Below are 25800 nucleotides of genomic sequence, written 5' to 3'. Positions count from 1 at the left end.
AGGTTGTTGAGGGATGCGCAACGTCCACTTTATCCGGGGTGTGAGAACTTCTCCAAGTTGAATTTTCTTACAAGGTTACTTTATTTAAAGACAATAAATCATTGGAGTAATAAATCGTTCGACATGTTCCTTGACTTTTTGAAAGAAGCATTACCGGATGGTGAGACATTGCCTATGTCTCATTACGAGGCAAAATGCTTGATACGAGACTTGGGCCTTGGTTACATCTCCATTTAAGCATGTATAAATGATTATGTATTGTATTGTAAAGAGCATGAAAATATTGAAGAGTGTCTAGAATGTGGAGAGTCTAGGTGGAAGTATAACAAAGTCAAGCATAAGAAAATTCCACGAAAGGTGTTAAGGTACTTCCCATTGAAACCCAGATTGCAAAGATTGTTTACGTATCGCAAGATGGCTGAAGATATGAGGTAGCATAAGGAGAAACGTGTTCATGATGATAGTACACTAAGGCACCCTACAGACTTTAAGCCTAGAAAAATTTTGACAAGCAATATGACTGGTTTGCAATGGATTCTCACAATGTTCGACTAGGTCTTGCAAGTGATAGTTTAATTCATTTGGTAATATCAGTAACTCATACAGTATGTGGCCAGTGGTACTTATGCCCTACAATTTACTTCCTTGATTATGTATGAAGGAGTCATTTTTATTTATAATACGGGTGAGATGAGCAGGAGAGGAGGATCGAGGAGATGTGGGTGGAGCACGAGTGACAGATGCAAGAGATATTACAGGCTCTCGCCGCACACTTACCCACCGATGCCCCACCACTTCCGCCTTTATCTAATGCCCCACCACCTCTGCCTTTATCTTTGTGATTTTTTGTATTTTAGTTATGATTTATTTATATATGAATATTAAACTTATATGTATTTGTGCGTGGATGAATGTGATGTGGATAAGATTATTTGTGTACGCATGGATGTGGTTTGTATTTGAATGGATGTAGTTTGTGTTTGAATGAATGTGAATGTGAATATAATGAAATATATTGTAACAAATGTATATCAGGAATTTTTGTTTGGTAAAAAAAAAAAGACTTTTACCTACGAAAACTTTCATAGGTAAAAGTTTCATTGACATCTTTACCTACAAATATTTTCGTAGGTAAAAGGTTCATTCACATTTTTATCTAAGAATAATTTCGTAGGTAAAAGTTTCATCCATATTTTTACCTATGTCAAATTTCGTAGGTATAAGTTTCATCCACATTTTTACCTATGTCAAATTTCGTAGGTATAAGTTTCATCCATATTTTTACCTACGTCAAATTTCGTAGGTATAAGTTTCATCCACATTTTTACCTACGTCAAATGTCGTAGGTAAAAGTCTTAACAATTTATACAGTTTTTACCTATGAAAATTGTCGTATGGAAAGGATCGTACGAAGACAAAGTACACAGTTTTTACTTATGAATACTTTTGTAGGGAAAAGTGTCATCAACATTTTTACCTACGAAAAATTTCGTAGGTAAAAGTTCCATGGAGGAAGTTTGGTCAACATGTTTACCTACGAAAGCTTTAGTAGGTAAAAGTCTTAACACAATCATGTTCACCTATGAAAGCTTTTGTAGGTAGACTTTTACCTACAAATATTTTCGTAGGTAAAAGTTTCGTCAACATAAGAAAAAATTCATCGGTAAAACTTTCATCAACTTATATACTTACGAAAAAATTCGTCAGTAAAAGTTGTCAATATTTTTACCTATGAAAAAGATCGTCAATAAAAGTCTTAACATTACCGACGATGGAATTTTTTGTCAGTAAAAGCCTTTACCCACAGTCATTTACTAACGAATTTGCCGATGAAAAAATTCATCGGGAATACCTTTTACCGACGCAAAAAATATCATTTATGGACGAATTGTTTCATCGGTATAAGTGGAATTTCTTGTAGTGTATTTAATCCATATAGTTGTTACGAGCCCCCGTGGACTGCATATAATTCGAAAAAAATCACTTCTGCTAGCCAATCATAACCAACCTACCATGTATTGGGAAAAAAAAAAAAGGATGGCTATAAAATAAAAGGCCAAATGATCTATAGATTGCATCATCCAGACTATGAATTTTGCATTGAAGTCCATGTAATGTGTTCCAGACTTTATGGACAGTTCAGATTGACTGATTGAACTATTCGAGTAAACCGATGCAACTAAGAAGCACTATAATCTATAGTGCTGAGAGCACTGGAGCATTTCGAGTATTGCACGGATGGTACAAATCGGAAACGGATTGGCTACTCCCTAGCCACCAGCCCAGTGGCTGATGGTCAGTGCTCTGTGGGCCCCACCATGATGTATGTATTTCATCCATTCCGTTTATCCATTTTTACCGATCATTTTAGGGCTTTATCCCAAAAATGAAAGGGATATAAATCTCTGGTGTACCACACCATAGGAAAACAATAGTGATTGGATATCCACCATTAAAATCCTCCTAAGGCCTGCTGTACTGTTTATTTGACATCCAATATGTTGATTAGGTCATACAAGCCCAGATGAAGGGAAAAAACAAAGATCAGTTTGATCCAAAACCTTGATGGCCCCCAAAAGGTTTTTAATGGTTGAAGCTCATTCAACACTGTTTCCTGTGACGTGGTCCAGTTGAGATTGGAATATACCTCGCTTTTGGCCTCTTATCATAAAATGATATGGAAAAATAGATGGACGGCATGGATGAAAAACATACATCATGGTGGGGTCCACATAACACCGACTACCAGCCATTGGCTGGTGGTAGGGGGAGTAGCCAATCCATTTCCCAAATTAGATATGGGAATTTTGCACAACATTACCTACTTAATATAGAATTTATTTTCAATAAGCTATCTCCATTAATTCAAGTAACTATCGTTAGGGCCTCCTGTGCGAAGTGAAATTTGCCACAAAGCAAGTCATTCAGCCCCTAATTGCTATTTTTGATAGAGCCAATTCCCAGAAAACGACGCACAACATTTCAGTGCCATTCATACCTAGCCACGTCCACAAAAGAGTACAGCAATACCCCTATGTCATATGATTTGCATTGGTATCATGATTTGGGTGCAACCAGCTACATGACCTACTCCATCCATGTTAAAGTACCTCACGTTGGATTTCTTTTTCGTGGCTCGGATGGGCCAGGGATCCCTTTCCAACTATGATTCAGGTGAACAACATGGTTGGAAAAAAGTGTACAAGGCAATGCTCACCTCTAAATTAGCTCTCTCAGTGTGTTACATGTGAATCACGGATCCACATGATGTTTGGGTCCATATCTAAATTTTTATATAATCATCACCATGAATTTTGATAAAAATCAAGGGTGAACATCTCTCTCCTAATTGTTTCTTTTGGTGTGGCCTTATTAGAATCAACAGTCAACTTAATTTTGTGAACTTGGACCTAGCGAGGGATTATAAATCTAATGGTTATAGTGGATTTCACATATATATACATCATAATAGGCTTTAAAAAATCAAAGGGGGGATGTTCCCAATAAAATCATTAAAAAAGAAAAAAATAAAAAAAAAAAAGAAATTTCATGGGATGCCCACCCTTCATTTTTTTATATAGTGCCCACGTGAGACCCACTCTAACCATTAAATGTGTAATCTCACCATAGTCTTAAAGATAACAAATCGAGCTAATATGGAATAGGTGGTCCATACTAACAGAAATAGCAAGCAAAGCTAGCCATTTTTTATGAGGCACATCATAATGTTCATGTGAAATTTAATCCAATCATTAAATGCCACCATAATACCAAAACTAAAAGTTCAGTCCCATAGGTGATTTATATATGCCGCATCAAGGGAAATAGTTCGGAGGGTGAGAGTTGCTCTGTACCATGCTTCCAATCATGTGGTCTACCTGAATCATACATGGAATTAATTGTTTGGGCCTAGGCCTAACATAGCCTGACTCACCTGGTAGCCAGGGTGGATTTCACATCAACATCACATTGGGGCCCACCAGATCTGCCAACCCCTTTGCTAGCATCTCCAAGACCTTAATTAATCAAGGAAGGTACTCTAAGGATAGTTACTTAACCAATGAGATAGTTTTTTCAAAATTATAAAGGTACTGGACTGTAAATTCTATAACAGGTTGGTAGTTTTTGTAAAATTCTATTTAAATATTTATCACATACTCCTGGACCCTCATGGCACTGTTAAGTTATAGTGCTCTAGTTGCATAGACTAACTTGGACACTACAACTGATCGATCTCAACCGTCCACTAAGTACAAAACATATCTCACGGGCTACCATGTAAAAATTGTACGGATTGGATTATCCAATTCATCATTTACTTGACCTTATTTTCTTATAGTCATTCTTTTCTCCAATCCATGGAGTGGCAAACTCTTTTTTTTTTTTTATTTACACACGCACACACACCACCACACACTCCCCCATGGATGGGCAAACTTACAATTGCCTAACAAAAGTCTTTCTTTAGAACCATGAAGTCCATAATGGATCTCTAACACATAGATGGACCAAATGTTTTATTGGACCTATTTTGTGTAAATGAACTTCTTTTTTTTTTTAATTGTGTAAATGACCTAGAGCATCAATATTAAATGCAATTGATGAAATAATAAATATTTGTGGGATTGGCGTGATTTTTCCATTGTATTCCATGAAATGCCTATTAAACCTCATGAACGGTCTAGATCAATGCGTTGAACCCTCTAAGTGTCCCAATGAAACTACGAGCACTATAACTTATATGGTGCTCTCAGAGACAAACCAAGTCCAACTAGGTCAAGTATTCGAGTCAACCCAACCCATCTGAACAACTATGATATTCGAAAATGGTCTAACAATTATAAGGGAAAAGATGCTTTTCTAATGGTCCATTAATAATTGTAGGATATGGTTTTTTTTTTTCGTCATAAATCATCATGAAAAAAAAAAAAAAAAGAATTGTTATGGAATGACCATCATTAATTTTGTGTGAGGCTGACTATCCTTTGTGTTTCATCCAGTCCATTCATCTAACTTGTCTCGTTACGATGAAAGCATGCATTAGCTAAAACCACACTATTCAAAAACTCACACTATAACAAAAGGAGGATTAGCCGACGATGTATTTGGCTATTCAGCGGTGTTAATTAAAACGGGGCGTCGGTTTGCGATCGGTATTACGAAAAGCCCTAGACTCTTTTGCTTCTTTTGCTCCTCTCTCTCTCTCTCTCTCTCTCTCTCTCCCTTTAGATGCAGCGACAGCCATCGCCATCTCCACCTATTTCCTCTTTCTCAATCGACCCTCTCTCTCTATTTCCCCTTTTCCCTCTCTCAATCGACCATCTCTTTGTTTCCCCTTTCTTAATCCACCTCTTCTCCTCTAGGGTTAGTCTCTCTCTCTCTCTATAGACCGGATCTGGTTTTTCTCTCAAGCTACAACAGATTTCGATGCAAACATGGGGTTTTCTCTCAAGTAATTAGCAGATTATCTACGACCACATCTAATCATAAGGTAATTTCAATTATTTCATCCATGCTAACCCTTCTTCTTCTGCTAACAGAGTCTCTAGTTCCTATTCTGTGAATCTAAAGCCTGCTGGCCTTTACTGATTTGTAGTCTGGATGTAACTTTTCATCATATACTTTCCAGGTTTGCAATTGACACAATGCAGTCAGTTTTCCTTGATGAATTTGGGGGAGAAAATGCCCTGGATCATAGCACTCAACAGACGACTCTTATTCAACACATATTTGGTGGTCATCTTCAATCTTAGGTTGAAGTTCTTACTTCCTGAAAATGTTTCAGCACCTTGCTTCTCGTTTGCTATAAAAAATCTGTAGGAAGTGTGCCATTCTCTTGGACCTGATTTGAAGAAATGAGGCATTATAGGGTCTTGTTCATCAGCAGAGGTTCTTACTTCATGAATATATTTCAGCACCTTGCTTCTCATTTGCTATAAAAAATCTGTAGGAAGTGTGCCATTCTCTTGGACCTGATTTGAAGAAATGAGGCATTATAGGGTTATGTTCATCAGCAAAAGTACAATTCACTTATTCAGAGGATTCCATATTGGTGGGGCCTATGGTTTGGTGATCCAAACTGTTGATGTGATGTACCCCATTGTGTGTGGGAGTTTCCATGGAAATCTTCTGGACTCCCACACTAGAGGATCTTTTTTTTTAAAATGTCACATTGAAGGATCCTAACCCTTTGTTGTATTTCTCTCCGGTTTGAGTCTCATGTCTTGACTCTTTCCCATTTGTTAGTTTTAAGTTTTTTGCTTGTTGGTTTCCTAACTAGCCCAGTTGCTTTTCTTCTGTTTTACTTGTTCAATTTCTTTTTTGTGGGATTACTTGCTTCCTTGGTAGTAGGTAACTTGATATACCGTGGATAGCTAAAATGTCAACTATTCTATGATCGCTATGATAAAACCTTTTAGTTGTTCATTACTTTCACATTAACTACTTGTGGACACCTTATCCATATTTTCATGTTTAAATCATTTGGTTTATTTTGCAAGGTTGTTCCCTTTTTACCTTTTTATTTTTTAAACTTTTTTGTTATGGTTATTTTCATTTGGATTATGCCCATCTTCCTTGAGCTTTTTACGTGTCACTTCACAGGGTCTGACTGCCTTGACTCTGCTTTCTTCCTTTTGCTACCTTGGGGTCATGGGCATATTAATATCTCAATATTTTATGAAGTCCTAATACAGTGGGCCCTACTCCACTCTAGATCTTTCAAAAGGTGGTTCTTACCTGATATTGTACTTGGTCCCCTATTGCAATAGCCTCTGATACATTTATCAGATCTGCCACTGGAAACATCTTATTTTTCCAACTATGTTTCTAAATTCTTTGAATCTCTTTTGCTCTTATGCTTATCTTTCTCCTTCAGCAAATATTTATTCATCAATAATTAGTAGAGTTGATATGGTTTGATGTTAATTTCAAACTTTACTAGGTGACTAGTTGGCAACTCTGATCTTTGAGTTGGTGGGTGCAAGAAAAATAACTTCCTGCAGTTTTGGTTTCTCTCTGATTGAATTTCAGATATTGATCAAGTTGGAGGATAATAGACTGGTTGAAACTGTTGGGATACCGGTTGAAGATAATAAAGGTTTTTATCGCCTCACTGCTTGTATATCTTCACAGGTAAGGTGCTTTTCACACAGCAACAAATCCATGCTGATCAACTTTTCTTTTCATGCGCAATTTTTTGTCTGGGAAGTAAAAGGGCTTGAATGTTAGCAAGGATACTTACATGCATGCGTGCATACACACAAATACATATATACATATTCTAATCTTCTTCGTTAGATCATAAATTCTACTTCATATGTTTAGGTTTGAATCTAATGATCCAGTCCCACCTAACCCACAGAGTAAAACAGCAGGGTAAAATGACCGATACACACATTAGAACCTGTCATTCAGCCACTTAAGACTTTTTCTATTCACAATACATCTCAGAACACATCTCAGCACACAGCAATGTACTAAAAGCAACAGAATATTCAAAGTAGGGTTTCTAGGGTAGGCAGTCAACCAATCACATTGGGCCCTGATGGGTCAATTTGCACATGCAAGATCCTTCCTTAGCTCAGTAATTCAGGCTGTTGATTAGAAGGAATCCAAAATAAATGGTAGTTCTTAAAAGTTATTCCAAAATAGACAATTCTAGCCCTTGGATAAGTAGCCTAATAACAAACAGTTAGCGAAAAACACATTAACAGTCTGAAATAACAGCCATAAATGGGATGGATAGGATCATCTAATCTGGAAATCTTGGGAACATTATCCATGTATGGTGGATTCCTTTGTATCTGTAGTCTAGATGACCAAAACATGGTCCCCACGCTTACAAAATAAATGCATAAGGACTGTACATGCTGATGCATCTTGGAACACTTATAATTCCTACTACATATTTTGCACTCTTTTTTTTTTTTTTGGAGAATGTAGTGCTACATATCTTATGCATAAGAGTACGTTATATATAATGTATGGAAATACTTATAAGGGATAAGTAGCATATTTTTCCTAATCCTCAAAGATAAGTTGTACTTGCTTTGTTCATTCTGACATTTGGCATCCAGCTGTCAACCACCATATATCAAAGGCTAGTTCCTTTCGTTATATTTTTTGAGAAGTATCAAGGGATAATCTTGCAAGTTGAAGTGTTGACTAGGTCTTGTATGGTGATGTGCCTTCAAAAGCTTCAACTATCCAATTGTAGGGATTACAGATTTCAACAAATCATGCCATCACATAGAACCCCACTGTGTAGATTCCTTTCTCAAAATTCAAGTGATTCTGATCATCAAGTGGGGCTAATATGTACACTGAATGGGAATCATTGGTCAATTTTCTCTTTACCATCCATTTCTTTTGTACCCACGACCCACCTGATGATCAGAACAGCATGACTCTTTAGGAAAGGTATCTAATATTTCTTTTGGATGAGCACAGGTGGCCCACAGAAGGCGATTGACTGTTTCAACAAATATGACTGTCTGCACATTTCAACATAGAAGTTATCATCAATCTCTTCCATAAATAATTGATCTTGCTTAATTTATATTTTTGTCGCTTCATTTATATGCTTTCCTAGAGGCCCAACTTGTAACTCCTCAGAACCCGCTCTGCCGTAAGATATTACGGTGTATGACGGTTCCCAGCAGGTTAAGTTGCAAGTTATTATATAGAGTTGGTTGGATGTCTTTTATTTTTGTAAATGCTGTTAATAGTTAGTTGGATGATGAATGATACTTGTGATTGTGAATGACAATAAACAACTTATTATATATATATATATATATATATATATATATATATGAATGACAATAAACAACTTATTATATATATATATATATGTATGTATGTATGTATGTATGTATGTTATCCTTAGAGGATTTATTTTTTAAGGGGACATGATATTCTTGCAGCCTATGGTATGGTACCCTAATTTTGCTCGTATGTTACTAGTATGTAGTAAATATTACTAGGTTAATTTATCAAAATAAAATTCATTTATTTAGTTTAAAATTCATTCTGTTATTATTTAGCTAGATAATGAATGCCAATTGTGATTGATTATGCAACTGTTTAAGTATAGGACAATCAATTGCCCATTTGAGAATTTTTATGTGGCCAAGCATAGATATAGTGTGCTTTTGGAGGCATAAAAATTTTCAAATTGTCCCACATTTGGACAATTGAAGGATGGATAGATTAGAATGCTTTTGGTTCCCTGATTTAAATGCACATGCTAGTTCTGCGTTGTATCTATACTTTTCTCTCTGGTTACATTTCTTATATTTATTTCTAATATCAAATATCCTCACATTATGTGGATACTTGACATAGGAATCAAATGCAAGATCAACATATTTGGAGAGACATGGGGAGATGCTGCAGGAATTTCGGTGTGGGCATTTAAATGGGAACATGAAAGTATTATAATCTATCCAGTCTTGGATGGGTGACTGATTTAGTTAGTCAGTTAAAGATACCATTAGAGATTCTATTAAATGCCTAAATCGTCATCGCTTGTAGGGTGAGCAATAATGGTGCTTGCTTCATTATAATTTGTCTTTTTAGTACTCTTCCTTAAATTTCTCTTAAACCCATTTTAGTTTCTCTCCTAGGAAGCTTTGTCGGGCTCACGTTGTATTTTAACTAACTTGTCGAAGTAGTCAAGGAACATAGTGATGGATAAGAGTTGGATTCATTTGTCAAGGTATCTCACTAACTTCTCCTTCCAGTTGTTGTTGCCCAATGATTAAGATGCATTGTTTGATGTCTTCCAATTACATTGAATGATTTAGGGTAAGCAATGCATACTTAAGTGGAGCTACGGAATTCCTAGACTTTGCATTTACAAATTCAAGTGATAGCGGGAGGATCCTATGTCCGTGTAAGAACTCTAATAACAACTTCTAGGTATCTCGACAAGAAGCATACGATCATATTGTGTGTGACGGATTTAATACGAGTTATACTCATTGGCGTTTCATGGGGAAGTCACATCTTCTTCTATGCCTAATCTAGATCCAAATGATAATATGCACAAATTGTTACACGATGCATTCAAATTTTCAGGCCCAGATGATCAAGAGAGTGATGTAACTTATAGACCTACACAGGGGCTTAATACCGAAGCACAACAATTTTTCAAATTAGTAGAAGACGTCGATAAGAAATTGTACCCAAGCTGCAAGAAGTTTAGTAAGCTCTCTTTCGTTATTTGACTATATCACATAAAGTGCCTTGGTGGATGGAGTGACAAGTCATTCATGATGTTACTTGAATTGCTAAAGGATGCACTTCCCGAAGGTGAAACCTTACCAAGGTCTTTCTATGAGACTAAGAAGATTATTGGGGACTTGGGTCTAAAATATAATAAAATTGATGCTTGTCCCAATGATTATATGTTATATTGGAAGGAGGCTGTCTGTCACGCCCCAAACTCAGAAACTGGGCTCACAAAATTCCCGATTGCCGAAATCCAGCGCCGACAGCCTCCGTAGAACCCCATTCTTGGCTCCCAGCGCCCGTTCGCCAGGTTCCGATCCTGGGATGCTACGAGGAGGATTTTTAACATCAGTTTGATTTGTAATAAGCATAACCAAAGGCATAACCCACAACAACAACCAAAAACTCCATCACATTTTCACTATGATCAAAAACTTTACAAGTACAATGAACATAAAGGGAAATACAATGATGATGAACAAAACTCCAAAATGATCTGTTGCATGCCCAAGCCTCAGCGCTGCTGCGGTCTAACGTCACCCGCACGCAACGGTCTACATAAGCTTATAGAAAGCTTAGAGGGTGGTGAAAGTGTATGCTCAAGGTGGTAATGCAGTTATGTAGTATCAGAGTAATGCGGAACATGCTGATGAATGCCAAGAATACCATTAGCCATACCAAGGCCATGCGATGTAAAGAATGATGTCGGCCATACCAAGGCCATGCAATGCGAAATGCAACTCAAGCATACAAATCCTCATCTAAGTCCACATCAATACAGCTCAAAAATTTGAAATATCACCGGGGTCTAGTACACTCCAAGCCAGATTGCCGCCCCATCGCGCGTAATAAAGTGAGTGGAAAAGACCTCACTATCCGCCTGCCAATATCCAGCTCGACTCGTCAATAGCGGACCCATTCCTCGAGCTAGTCAGACTCAGCCTAGCATTGCCCCCTACTCTCGGGCGGGTAAGGCCGCACCCCCTTCCAACCGACCATGACACAGTGGAAAGTGCAACTGTCTGGTAATCGGCACTCAGCGCTCATGCACCCATTCGGTCTAGACGTTGGAGCAACCTCTTGGTACCATAAGAGTTTAGGCACTTTCACCCAGGGATATCTATCGCACCCCATGTAGAATAGTATTTTCGGTATCCAATCCTTCTAACCACGATACGTTTGTGGAGGCTACGACACTAATTTCGCTAGGGCATACAGTAACCATATCACATAATGTGAATGCATGAATCACACTCTCCAGTCATTCAGCAATCCTACGCTTATCGTGCGCTCATGTAGGGCAACACCCCCTATCCGAGAGCCCCTAAACAATCTACCTAAAGGCATATGCTATGATCAGTCACTAATCATATCAAGCATACATATGATGCGTATGATCGTGAATCATGGAACTATACTAAGCAAGTCATATGGCAATGGATGCTGTTCATAACGAACATGGGCTTAGACAGCCTACACATTACATGTATGGCCCTATAATGAGCTGTAACGACCTTGGAATTTTTGTGCTAATCTTTCCTTAAGTAGTTGTTTTCGGGGTAATTAGCGCTATACTCGATTGCTTGTGAAATTCGCATCAATCACTTTAAATTGTATCTGCATGGCTCTAAACGTGTAGATTAGTTAGCGCTACGTTACTCTGAAACCTGGGATCCATCGCTAAATCCAATTGTTCTGGAGAATTTTTGGAAGATCTGGATCGGACCTGGACCGTGCGTCGAAAGTCCGATAGCGATGATCTTAGGCTGTTGCGGTCACCGAGTTGGGCTTGACCATCTACTCGAAAATCAAGTCCATGTGATGTTCTGGGTCGATTTGCTTAAGCTCGGAGTGAAGAGTGTGAGAACGGTTAGAATTTATTAAGTTTTTATGAAATCTGAGTCGTGTCGCTTGCGCGGCAATTTTAAGCTATCTGACCGTTGGATTCTGACCCAATTTCACCCTCTGATCAGGGAAGGTGGCCCAAGCATATCCTAGTGCTTATGGACCTGATCGAGATCCCGTGACCGTTGAATTGTGTGTGGTCCGCCACGGCTGATCTGAAGAGTCGATCGGTATGAAAACTCAGCTTGACCTAGATCCATGGTCAATGAGCTTAAGTCTGACCTTTCGTGGTTATAGGCCCACCGGAAGTGCTTCGTTGGATCGAGAAAGGCATGCTTTGGTTATAACATAAGTATACCTTGACCCTGGGGTTATTTTCGTCAAGAATAGGCCTATTTATAGTCCTTAAACCCTAGCCCTCTTTTCCATACGAATTTTTCTCTAACCCTAGCTTGGAAAGAGAGTGGAAAAGAGAGAGAAAGTGAGAGAGATAAGTTGGTGAATCATCTTGGATTCTTCCTTGTTCTGCTTCATCTTTGAACCTTCACTTTGAATCGTTCTTCTGACGGTTCTGAGTTCTTTTGGGGTAAGTTAACCTAACCCTAACCTATGTTAGAGCTTAGATTAGTTTTGGTGTTGTTGTATCTCATTTCTATCTTTGTCTTAGGGTATTCCATCGTCGTTGACGAAGACAACTCGTCTAAATCAGTTCGGTGGTTCTTTCTTCGCTTAAGGTGCGGACTTTAAGTATATAGGTTATAGTTTTCAAGGCTTTCAATGCCAGTTAATGATTTATTCTTGTTATGGACGAGATTTCACATGTCAAATGTTGTGTTTACGTTGCTTTCCTGATATGCATGTGCTATATTGAGATTTGTGTATTCTATGTGTATTTATAAAGTACCGTATACATATAAAATATGCACTTATGTTTGCCATGATTATTTGTCATGTATGTATGCTAGATGCATGTATGACAACTCCTTGGTAAAAGGAATTGTCTAAATGCATGTATTTCAACATACGTCATGTATGTTGTTCCATGTATGCTAAGTGTTTGTAGAAATGCATGAATGATCTAAAGTGTAACTTATTACACTTATTGCGGGCATTGAGAAGTAATTCTCAATACTCCCTTTGATGTGCATGATTTCCTTTATGCAAGTTACATTACATGTTATTTAAATTCAAGCATTACATATGCTTACATTTATGTTAAGTTGAGATTCTTCAGATGTGTATGTACCATGATTTAAGTGGTTGTTCCATTACTGTTTTACATTCAATATGAACATCTGTAGTAGTGTAATGTGTTTGGGACTATGCCTTAGTCCAGGAAATCGGTAATTGATCCTATATTCGTGGTCGAGATTGCTTTCGCCACATAGGACGTATTAGACGAACCCGAGCCGTATTAGAGTTGGCGGCAGTGGTTTGGCCACGCGGAGTGTTTGCGCACTCTATGTCGTTTAATTCAACGTGCGCTCGTACTAGTCGAGTTCGTCAAGTAACCCGATTGTCCGATGTATGTTCACCATGTATGGACGCTACTGCTTGAATCTAGGGTACCGAACTTACCAGTGAAATCCTAATAACCATGGTACCTCGATCCGCTAAGACTCATGAGCCAGACATGGTGGTATGGGACACCGTGGTCGAGCTGTCGGCCTACGCTGGGGTGACGAGCCTCCCCGTAGTGACCAGTGAGCAACTAAACTCGTGAGCCGATTATGGTGGTATGGGACACTATATTCGTGCTGTCGGCCTACATTGATTGGTGACAAGCCCTTTGTAGTAACCTCGAGCATACCTGGATACCACAATGAGGTGACGAGCCGAACTGTGGTAGTAAGGGCATGAAAGGCGTGCATTGATTGGTGACGAGCCCTTTGCTACGACCTCAAATATATGATCGTATGAGATGTCTAGGATTGACGAGCCTAGTATGGATCACTGTTTGGATGGCGACATGAGGAAGGTATCTTAGCTTCCCAATCCTGCTGTGTGAAATGGACTAATAACAACTTGGTAATCATATCCATGTACCGCATTTGCATGTGCTTTGTAGATGTGGTGTACTTTAAGGCGATGTCATGCGTAATGTAAGATGAAGACGCTGAGGGTGTACGCATGAGGGCACGCATCATATTGCATACATCCTCGCATTAAACAAGAGTACTTAGGATTTATTTAATTGTTCTGCTTTATCATTACTATTTGATTGAACTGATAACATGTTAACCAGTGCCTTATTGTTCCACTGAGTTGATCACTCACTCCCACATTTCTGGGGTGGTGTTAAACACCCACCAGACTCTATCTTAGGCTCTGATGTTGCAGATGTGGATGCAACTTCTGAGGCAGAGCGGGAGCTGGATGATGATGAGGCTGCCTTCTCCTATATGCAGTTTTCAGACGGGTTCTAGCGAGCCTCAGTCTGATGTGCGGGTTTATAGGATTATTTTTGGGAACTCAAATGATGTAATTTGATACTTGTAATTTTGTTAAATAACACTTTCAGTACGACCTGGTTTGTATATGTACTTCAGGGATTCACACTTATACACAAAATTTTCTATAAGTCTTCCGCTTGCTTTATTCACTTATCCCTGAATCATATCTGTGTTTTGGCTTAATCTATTCCATGTTTTATGCACTAATACAGTCAACATACATCCTTCATTAAATATGTTGCATAAGTGATGTTTTGGAACTCGGGAGCTGAGTTATGCTCGACCCTCCGAATTTCAGGGCGTTACATAAGCCCTAGGGTGAGTCATAATGTGGACATTTAACCAACATTATACTTGTAATGTGGACGTCAAACCAACATTACTCCCAAAGCATAGCCCGTCGTAAGCATTATGGCATAAACCATGATAGGATTACACATTGCAATGGACCTTAGGTACATCCCCTTGGGCCTTCAATATATCAAATGGACCGTATCACATGGGCCTTACATTTATCAAATGGGCTGCATTAATGGGCCTCACCAACGGACCTTATGTACATTGCATTGGGCCATAGCCCATGGGCCTTACAATACATCACAATGGGCCTAATCACATGGGCCTTATGTGTATCAAATGGGCCACACCAATTAGGCCCCATAAGTACATCAAATGGGCCTCAGCCCATAGGCCCTAATACATTTTAATGGGCCTTAACCCATGGGCCCCTAATACATCAAATGGGCCTCGACCCATAGGCCTTACATATATATCAAAGAGGGCCTCAACCATGGGCCACAAGTAAACTAAGGTGAGCCTCCCACCAGCAGTAAATTATATAATATAATATATATATATAGTACATACAATATTATATATAATATAATATTATGTATATATATATTATAAATATACATACACATACACACCCACACACGCACGCACACCCATACACAAATAACACAGTGGGCTCCACCGCACCATTTTCACAGTGGGCTCCACCGCACCGTTTTCATAGTGGGCTCCACCGTACAGTTATCACAGTGGGCTCCACCGTCCGCCTGGACGGTGGAGGCAAAACACACGTATATCACTGTGGGCTCCATGTGGGGCCCACCATAATGTTTACTTTCCATCCAACCCATTGAGAAGGTCATGCAGACCTAGATTGAAGTGGAAAAACAAATTTCATATTGATCCTAAACTTCTGTGGACCCAAAAGGGGTTTCAATGGTAGAGTTCAATTCACACTGTTTCCTATAATGTGGGCCACCTGAGCCTTAGATCAGGCTGATCTTTGGAGTGGGCCCATGTCAGGGAGTGGCCCACCCGATGAACGGGTTAGATGACAGATAAACATCAAGGTGGGACCCACGGCTAGAGCCGTGGGATCCTGTCTGCTCGCCCGTCTGGGCGCTGGTGCGCAGGCAGCGCCTGCAGCCTCTCTGACACAGCAGCAGCAGCACTGCTGCTGATGTTATGTTTTATGTTTAAAAAAAACATTTTCTTGTGGTTTTTCACAGGTGGGGCCCACATCTGAGAATCCACTCCATCCAATGGCTCTCCATGGCTCAAGACAAGCAAAACAAGCCCAATATTGGGCCTATTTCGACGTATAGAAACAACAGGGGATAATTCAATGGTAAACTCGTTGTTTGCCATGCCATGGCCCGCCTGAAAGTCTGATTGGTCCCATCTTTCGGCTCAACGCCTAAAACGAGCTTGGGAAAGGAATGGATGGCATGGATTTAATACATACATCAAGGTGGGACCCAAATGAGTGGGCCACCCATAACCTTTGGAAACAAGATGATATTTGTGATTTCCAACAAACGTCCAGCGTCCAGGGACGCTGGACGGTCTGGCCATGCAAGTGGGCCTGCTCAGGTGGGCCACCAATGATGGGTAGTGTGGGTACTACACACATGAAGTGGGCCCCACTTAGGCGACTTAAACAAAATACATACTTCATAATGGGGTCCATTCAAGTGGGCCACACAACCTCATTATCATCACACATAAAAAAGAAATAGAGAGGGAGAGAGAGAGATAGAGAGTGGGACACGTGTGATGGAGGGACCCCGGCACTATGGGCCCTCCCTTGCACTAAATCATACATCAAGTGGGTCCCATTACACATAGGCCCCTTAAATCCAAAATCCAACGGTGGAGATCCCTTCTCCACTAAATTAGACGGTCTAGATAACCCTAAATATGCAAGGAAAATAAACATCATGATGGGTTTCATGAAGAATGGCCCCATCATGGAATGATCATGATGATCCAAGTGGGCCATCGGCCACATCTTAGGGTCCAAAGTGAGATCCAAACCATTGATCGGTTGGCCTCACTTGGCCCATCTTAAAAACATTAAAAACTACCCTATCAAAGCACCCACCGCTTGATCTTCTTGCTCCCTTGGCTTCCTTAGTTCCTTGTGCTTCTCTTTGATGGAGTAAGATGAGAAATGGATGGCTAGGATGGGAGATCTAGGGATGGAAAGGTGGGCCACGCTTGAAGCTTAGAAGAGTTGGAGAGCTCATACGTATGGAATTTTTTTGCTTAGGGAGAGTTTGAAAATGAGGGAGAGACATGTAAAGGGGGAGAGAGAGAGAGAGAGAGAGAGAGAGAGAGAGAGGGAGTGATGGGTGATGGAGTGATGGATGTGGTGGTGATGGGTGTAAGAGGCTCCTTTTTTACTTTTGTGGCAAAAGTTGTAAGAAAAGCATGGGTTGTAAGAAACTTTTTGACTTTTGAGGCTTGCTTGGGAATGGGTAAAAGGTGATGTGTACTTGACATGATGGGATTGATGGGTTGATTGATTGATGTGACATCTTAAAGAGATTCTCTTGAAATTCGCACGCGCAGCGTTTTTCTCGCACCGAACGCTGGCTCATATCTCCCAACCAGGGTATCGCCTTGGCGCGCGAGTCGCGGCATCGGAACTGCGGTGACAACGCGGTCGCTAAGGTACAAGTCCTGGGTTGAGTCGACTCGGGTTGACGGCATGAGAATCAGGGTCGCGCGCAAATACCGGTTAAAGGTCGAAGGTTGCCTGAATTCGACCGGAAAGACCGTGGAAGCCTATGGAACGGTACAGTCTAGGATACGGGGCTTACACTGTCGACGAGCAATCATGTGGTATATGTGGTTCTTCTAGATGAAAAATATTTTAACATCAATCAGATGATGAGGTAACTTCTTCGACTGCCAAAGAGAGAAAAATTTTAGTCAAAATATTACGCCATTTTCCTTTGAAAATAAGGCTCTAAAGGTTGTACATGTCATCTAAAACATCGTCTTCTATGAAATGGCATTACAAGTGTCGCACTGAAGATGGAATGTTAAGGCATCCAGCTGACTCTCCGACGTGGAAAACTTTTGACCACTACCATCCGACCTTTTCATCGGATAGTCGTAATGTTAGACTTGAGTTAGCAGCTGACGGTTTCAATCCATTCAAGATAATGAGTATTGCTCATAGCACATGGCTGGTTATTCTGATACCATATAACTTGCCACCATGAATGTGTATGAAGCAATCTTATTTCATGATGTCCTTGCTTATTCCTGGTCCTTCTAGACCTGGTAATGATATTGATGTGTATTTGCAACCTTTAATAAATGAGTTAAAGGAATTGTGGGAGGTTGGCATAGATACTTATGATGCCTCAAGCAATGAAATATTTCGAATGCGTGCAGCATTGTTGTGGACTATCAGTGACTGTCTTGCATATATGAACTTGTCTGGATGGAACAGTAAAGGACGCCTTGCTTGTCCTTGCTATAACAAGGACACTTCGTTTAAATACTTGAAGCATGGTCGAAAGTTTTGTTATATGGGCCATCTTCGATTCTTGGAACTTGACCATAAATTTAGAAGAATAGCAGATCTTTTGATAGTGCAGAAGAATTTAATAAGGCACCAACTTTGCTATCTGGGTCTGATGTGTTGAATCAGTTACAAGGAATTAATGTCATATTTGGGAAGAAGACTCCAGGCAATTATGGGCATAAGAAAAGATGAGAGGATAATGTAAAAAATTGATATAACTGGAAGAAGCAGAGTATCTTTTTTGATTTGCAGTATTGGGAGCATAATTTGATGCAGCACAATCTAGATGTGATGCATATTGAAAAGAATGTGTGTGACAATGTGCTCGGGACACTGTTGAACATTGAAGGGAAAACAAATGACAATTTAAAGGCATGTTTCGACATGCAAGATATGGGTATAAGACAAACATTGCACCCAAGGCATCTTTCATCGAACAAAATATATTTGCCACCTACATGCTTTACCATGTCATCGAGTGAGAAAGATGATTTCTACGAAGTTTTGAAGCGAGTGAAAGTTCCAAATGGCTATTCAGCCAATATTTCACGATGTGTGCATCTCAAAGAATGCAAAATTTTAAGGCTCAAGAGCCATGATTGTCATGTTATGATGAAGCAATTACTTCTGGTAGTGATACGAACAACATTGCCTAAGTGTGTGAGCTCAGTATTGCCTGAATTGTGCAATTTCTTTAAGGAATTATGTTCCAAAGTTGGCCAAGTAAAAGATTTTGATCGGCTGGAATCTCAAATTGCGGTAACACTTTGTTATCTAGAAAAGATTTTCCCACCAGATTTTTTTGATATTATGGTGTATTTGCCCATTCATTTAGTGGGCGAGGCCGAAATTGCAGGACCGGTATAATACCGATGGATGTACCCCATCAAGAGGTATGTGTTAATGTTTATAAATTAATTTTATTTGTCATATGGTTTTAGTTGCGCTAATCGACCATATATTTCTAAACTTCTTAATATTGATAATCATAGGTACTTGCTCACATTGAAGTCATATGTATGTAATAAAAGTCGGCCCGAGGGTTCAATTGCAGAAGGTTACTTGGCGGAAGAATGCTTAACTTTCTGTTCGAGGTACTTGCATAATGTGGAGGCAAGGTTCAACCGACCAATACGAAATGACGACTATGGTAACACCGTTATAGAACAATCTGCTATTTTCCCATGAATAGGTCGTGCATTAGTGAAGCCTGGGGATTGTGTGCTAGATAAAGTTACATTTACACAGGTACATCGATATGTTCTGTTTAACAGTGGCACACTCATCCCATTTCTTGAGTAAGAAAACTATAACACTTATTTTATTCATGATAGAAAATAAGTTACTATCACGTGTCTTACTGAAACCAATTCATATGTAGAGAACACATGAATGTTGTTAAGCAGTAAAATCCTCGCGCACGACTAAGGGATATAGAACGCATTCACAATGAAACATTTCATAAATGGTTTAGCGATCATGTAAGTATTTCATACATGATAGAAAATAAGTTACTATCATGTGCTTTTGTTTTATCATTTTTTAAATAGGTTGAACAGCTGCGCCAGGTAGAGAATGAGCAGGTCTCAGAAGACCTTAGATGGCTAGCTCGGGGTCCTTGTGCAATAAGAAGATACAAGGGTTTTATCATAAACGGCTTCAGGTTTCACACTAAAGATCGAGAAAAGAAAGGAAAAACTCAACATGTGGAGTTGTGGTGACCGCAAAGACATCAAGCTTTGCGACTGTCAACGGCAGAAACCCTATTACAGGAGATGTAACTTACTACGGTGTCTTGACAGACATAATTGAATTAAAATATTGTAATGATCGAAAAGTTGTATTATTTAGGTGTGATTGGGTTGATGTTCTATCTCAGGGCAGGGGTGTCAAGAAGGATGGGTTGGGGTTCATGCTCGTGAATTTGAAACGATTATGTCATTCTGGTCGATAGTTGTCTGATGAACCATTTGTGTTTGCATCACAAGTTGAGCAGGTATTCTATGTGCAAGACCCTGTCGAGAAGGATTGGCATGTTGTGGTGAGGGCGAAACCTAGGGACTTGTTTGAGATGCATGGGGAGGAGTTTGCAGATGATGTTGATGCATACTTGGGAAGCTCGCTATGCAATGATCAAAGTTCGGAAGATCTGAGTGATGACATTGATAGTTGGGAAAGGACAAATATCGATGGTACAACAATTATTACACCTTTACCACCCACCCAGACAATGGTAGATGACCAAGTAGATGATACTGAGTTTTCTGATTGTGATGGAAATGACATTATATACAATAATTGATTTCTTATATACTAGATTGTCCTAAAGTATGAAAGAGAAATTCACATGTCTTTTTTGATATGGTTGAGTTATTATTATTTTCGCATGTTCCATTGATAATGAGATTTGTAATTTGTACGACTTGTATATTTCAATATGCAACTGTCCACAAATCAAGTTGTTCATTTTATGAATCTCCATTTAAATGAGAAATATTTAATTATTATATTGCTAAACATATACAAGTGTTAAACATGAGTACTAGATGTAGGGTTAAGCAATCTGTAGGCCCTATGACTGATAGCACCAGCCAGCCTCAGCTGGCCCGAACTAATGTTGGTCCCACCCAGCCTCAGCTGCCTCAGGCTACTAGTAGTATAATAAAAATGTATTCTTCTCTGGTGGATAATATGTGTTTTACCATATAATTTGCTTTTGTTAATTAGTTTTATATGTACCATTGTGATTTTATTCAACAGATTCAACGTCTAAGAAACCAAGGACTCGAGGCCCCACACGATGCTTTGATGTATGGAAAATGCGTGAAGGTCAACAGATTCCTATTTCCGTCAACGATGTAGGGCAGCCCGTTTGTGACAATGCTAGTAAGCTGACAAATTTCATAGGAACAATAACACGCAATGGGGAATATGCTCCCCTTACATTTAATGATTGGAGGGTGGTGCCGAATGCAAAGAAAGATGATATGTGGGGACTTGTCCTGGTAATGGTTACGATGCTTCTTTTCTTTTTTCCGTTCATTATGTGATTATCTGCTTTTAACATGTAATGTAGTCAAAGTTTAAGTTTGACGGTAATGCTAAGGCTTGGGTGTTGAAGTCAATTAGTAAAAAATGGAGAGAATGGAAGCGCAAGCTGAAGAAACTCCACTACTCTTCTCATGAGACTAATGAGGAGCGGCTCGCAGATCTTAATGAGCGGGTCCAAGAGGATCAATGGAAGACTCTTGTTCAATTTTGGAGCTCTTAATAGGGGATGGTATGCCTCATTCAATTATAGAATTATACAAAATCTTTTATTGATATCTTATGATTTATTTTATTGGTGTGTCACATATAGGCTCGTTTTAAAACAAATATAGAGAATCGAAAGAAACAATTGATTAACCACGCGGCAGGCATGAAGAGTTTCGCACGAATACGTGAAGAAGAGGTAAATTTTATTAATAACCTGACCACCCATGTTAGTATATTTGTGTTATATAACTTGTTTATATAATAATAGAGGAAAAAGGCCAATGTAAAGGGTCGAAGCTAAGCAGATATGTTTATATTGACTCATACATGCAAAGATGGAAACCCTGTGGATGAGGCCTCATCAGTAGTAATGGTATGTTAATGTATTTATATGTAATAAGATCTCCATATAAATGTGTAGCAGCAACTATAGTATTTACACATTAATTGTTACCATGTGATAATTATTATTGCAGGCAAAACTTAATGAAGAAATATATCAGCAACCTGGAGCCTCACAGAATAGTACGACAAAGAATGACCTATTATCTCAAGTCATGGGAGAAGATAGGCATGGTCGTGCCCGTACTTATGGGTTAGGACCATCTCCATCTGATTTATGGGGCACAACATCCAGCCAGCAAAGGATGGCCTCCATTGCTCAAAGGAGGGATGAAAGATATAAGGAACTACATGTTGACATAGTCTCTCTAAAAGAAAATATAGTTGCACTCTCATCCTTAAGAGAAGCTGAAATGTCATCCCTTAAAGAAACTATGGTTGAAATCTTGTCCGCAAGAGATGTTGAAATTTCTTCCTTAAAAGAAATTCTGATGAAATTGATAGCCACTATGAACAATGCAAACAATAACCCACCCACAGTATTTGGTGTTGCAACTAGTTCTAACATGAACCAACCATCCTCATCATCAAGCCATTGGGTGACCTCTCAGGTAATTATATTATATACATGTATATATTTACATATGCACTATGTCCTAAATTATATATAGTTTAGTTGGTATATAATGATTGATATTGAGTTATCATTTACAGAAACACTCGACAAATAAGGGGAAGACCACGAGTTGCACTAGTGCCGGGGTAATTTCTTATACCAAGTGAATAGTTCTTTTATTATATTTTGATATTATTGTGTTCTTAATTAGCTGGTATATTTTATTTTCTAGGATGTGACTGGAGTTAGTCTTACAAGTATCACGAAATCCGGGGTTACTATTACTAAAGGAGTTGTTTTGAGCAAGGATCCGCTTACAAAAGTAGGGGGGCATGAACTTGGAATTGGTTTCTGGGAAGTATTAATTCATGTGGCAATAGTACGGGATGAGGTTTTGATAAGACCCTATGGACGATATAAAACAATTGGGGATGCTATTGGAATGAGTATTGTTTGGCTCTCTGTTTTGTGTAAGGTAAGATTTTATTTTATTTTTTCAAATACAATAGAATTTCTTGTACAAAAGATTGTGAGTACTAATTAATTTCTTTTTATTGTTTTGTTTTGCAGGTTTAAGGAGAGATGGATTGAGCTAAATGAAAGGACCTCTCTCTCTCTCTCTCTCTTGTAAATATTTTATATTTTGTGCATGAGTTCAGGATTGATGTGTGATTGGTTTTGGATAGAAAGTGTTTGACTCTAATTTTGCAATTTGGATTGACTTAAGATCCAATGTGAAGGAGAACAACTACATCTATATAAGTTTTGCTATTTTTATTCTTGGTACATATTTGTAGTATTAGAAGTCTTAAGCTCCATTTTGTAAATTTTTATCAAACCAAATGGATCGTAAGCCCGTTTTTAACTCCGCCAATGCAACTACTTGCATTGCCAGTCCCAAGCCCAGGTAAAGGAGGAGGGAGAAGGGCTGTTAAACGATTTTAGATCATCTTAGTTGCAAGTTCCTTCTACCATGTGCTGCTCACGCTTTGAACTTATGCTATGGACTTCTTCCATGAATCTGTTAGCGCTTCCTTTCTTTCTTCATGCAACTATAGGCCATGTCTAACTTTGTTTTTTGGAGTTCTAAGTGTATATTTCTCCTTAAAATTGCAAGGCTAAGGATTATACTATAGTAGAACAACCTGTGGAAGCATTCACGAATATTCCATACAGCCACTAAGTAGAGATGCAAATGTAATTTGTTGTTGGTTATGTTGTTGTTGTCGTGTGAAGATTATGTGTTGTCTTTCAGTTTAGTGAGCAAAAAATATTCTTATTGTCTTCACTGTGTTAGGTGGATGATCTCTCAAGGATGTATAAGCTATTTTGTAGAATAACTAGAGGCTTAGATCCCGTTTCTCAAATATTTAAGCAGGTGGGGTGCATTTCCTTCCAAAGTTGCATTTTGGTTTTATAAATAGAACATAGCAACTGCCCTCTTATGTTTATCCTGCCTCTCTATGGTTACTGAGTGCTTTGTGATGCAACATGTTCCTACTGAAGGAACCACCCTGGTTAAACAAGCAGAAGATGCAGCACCCTCCTCTTCTTTCGAGGAAGAACAGTCAGGAAAGACGTATGTTTGTAAGATCTATTAAATTTGTTGGTATTCTTCTGAACTGATTCTTTTTCAAAGCCTGAATGATTTGTGTGGTATTGCTATGGTGCAGGAAGGAATCGTCCGTTCAAAACTGGCCAAGATTTTAGTAGGCTAGGAAGATGTCCACTTTGAAGACAGTGTAGCCACTGGAAAGGGCATACAAGCTGTAAGTCACATTTTAATTTGTTTTTTTCTTCTACGACACCTGTGTTCTGGCAGGTTTGATTGTCTTTTTCATGTCGATTGCCATATTCATTTGAGAACATGAAATGAAAATAATCTAGACTGCTTTGGCTATAATTTCTCCTGTTGAAAAATTGGAATTCCTGTTTTTATTTTTTCTTTCTTGCAGTGTGTATCTGCTGATGAAGACATGTTCTTGCCTTGAATTGAAATCTCATGTCACTAAAATTTGCTTGATTCTGTGGAAATCTTTAGGAACCCTGAAGAGATACCATGGGGTAAGACTGGTGCTAAGTATGTCGTGGAGTCGATTGGCGTGTTCACGGACAAGGACAAGGCTTCTGCCCATCTCAAGGTTTTCTATAATCTCTATAATTCCTTATTTGTTGTATATGACTATAATTTTTTATCCAAAATTCTAAGACGTACACATCGCGTCCCGGTTGCTATATACGGTATCTTTCCATTGCATTATCCTTCCATTGCACTTCGGTGAAATCAAGTTAACACTGGCGAAACCGCAGTTGAAAATCCTATTAGTAGGTTTCAAATTGCTTTGGGCGATGGATCTCCAAAATGTAGTACTCTCTAGTCTCCCAAATGAAATTGGGGATATAATCCACTTGAGGTACCTACGTCTCATGGTAATTCAAATGCTACCATCCACTATAACCCGCTTGTCCAATTTACAAACACTTCATCTACACTGTCGGGTTGGGTTCGACATACAGTTGGATGATATTTGGAAGATGGAACAGATACGACACTTACTGCTACCATAGGGATGTTCAATCAGCAAACGCATGCCACTCCATCTCTTAAGCAATCTCCAGACTCTAAAGGTAGGAAAGGCAGACAACTGGATAGAAGCTGGGTTAGAGAAACTGACCAATTTGAGAGATTTGGAATTGCGTGATCTGGAAATGACATCATCCCATTCCATTTGTAAATTGGTTCGCCTCAGATCATTATCGCTAATCACAAGATCTAGATGTTCGATTCCAACTTTTGAGTCCTTCTCAAATCATCAGCATTTATATAAGATGACATTGTCCGGACGCTTAGAGAAATTTCTGGATCTACATGGATTCCCACCTAACCTCACCGAGCTACACTTGAATGGGTCCCAAATATAGCAAGATCCAATGGATTTTTTTTTTTTTATGCAATTAGAGTGTTTTTGTTTTTGTTTATTATGTTTGAGGATTTTGGAGAGAGGTTTTTGGGTTTAGGGCTTTGAGTTCAAGAATTCAAAAATACGACCGTTAGAGACTGAGGATTCAACTATTAAATATGAAATTCAAAAAGCACTTATATATGACCATGGAAAAAGTAGACATTTTTGCAATTTATACAAGGGAAAATGTCTAGTGTTTTGTAAAATGTTAGTCAGCTTTCAAAAAATAAAATACGATGCTACCACTTAAGG

At 38.9% G+C, this 25800-nt stretch overlaps 1 protein-coding gene and 1 long non-coding RNA gene across 4 annotated transcripts; both read left to right on the top strand.

The window, feature by feature from the left end:
• The first annotated feature begins 5191 nt into the window (after positions 1-5191).
• LOC131251187 (uncharacterized) lies at positions 5192-20669 on the top strand. 3 transcript variants are annotated; one of them, XR_009173646.1, is made up of 5 exons: positions 5192-5491; positions 5630-5753; positions 7033-7134; positions 9630-9721; positions 9810-9958. It is a non-coding gene; the product is annotated as an uncharacterized LOC131251187 (long non-coding RNA). The 3 variants fall into 3 exon arrangements; XR_009173644.1 differs by lacking the exons at positions 9630-9721; positions 9810-9958 and adding an exon at positions 20453-20669; XR_009173645.1 differs by lacking the exon at positions 9630-9721.
• Positions 20670-21869: 1200 nt separating this feature from the next.
• Positions 21870-23295, top strand: LOC131252020 (uncharacterized). Its single transcript, XM_058252975.1, has 5 exons — positions 21870-22000; positions 22104-22580; positions 22684-22731; positions 22818-23060; positions 23156-23295. Exons 1-5 carry the CDS (start codon positions 21935-21937, stop codon positions 23159-23161), a joined length of 840 nt encoding a protein of 279 aa, XP_058108958.1. The 5' UTR covers positions 21870-21934; the 3' UTR covers positions 23162-23295.
• Positions 23296-25800: the final 2505 nt, after the last annotated feature.

The sequence above is a fragment of the Magnolia sinica genome, chromosome 7 (assembly GCF_029962835.1).
Source record: "Magnolia sinica isolate HGM2019 chromosome 7, MsV1, whole genome shotgun sequence".
In the NCBI taxonomy this organism is placed as follows: Eukaryota; Viridiplantae; Streptophyta; class Magnoliopsida; order Magnoliales; family Magnoliaceae; genus Magnolia; species Magnolia sinica.
Note: the sequence above shows the minus strand (reverse complement) of the source record. Positions and strands in the feature narration are given on the sequence as shown.

Coding starts and splice junctions, on each gene's coding strand:
- LOC131252020 (XM_058252975.1), top strand. CDS start 21,935: ATGTTTATATTGACTCATACATGCAAAGATGGAAACCCTGTGGATGAG. Junction 22,001..22,103: donor AGGCCTCATCAGTAGTAATG/GTATGTTAATGT, acceptor TTATTATTGCAG/GCAAAACTTAATGAAGAAAT. Junction 22,732..22,817: donor CGAGTTGCACTAGTGCCGGG/GTAATTTCTTAT, acceptor TTTATTTTCTAG/GATGTGACTGGAGTTAGTCT.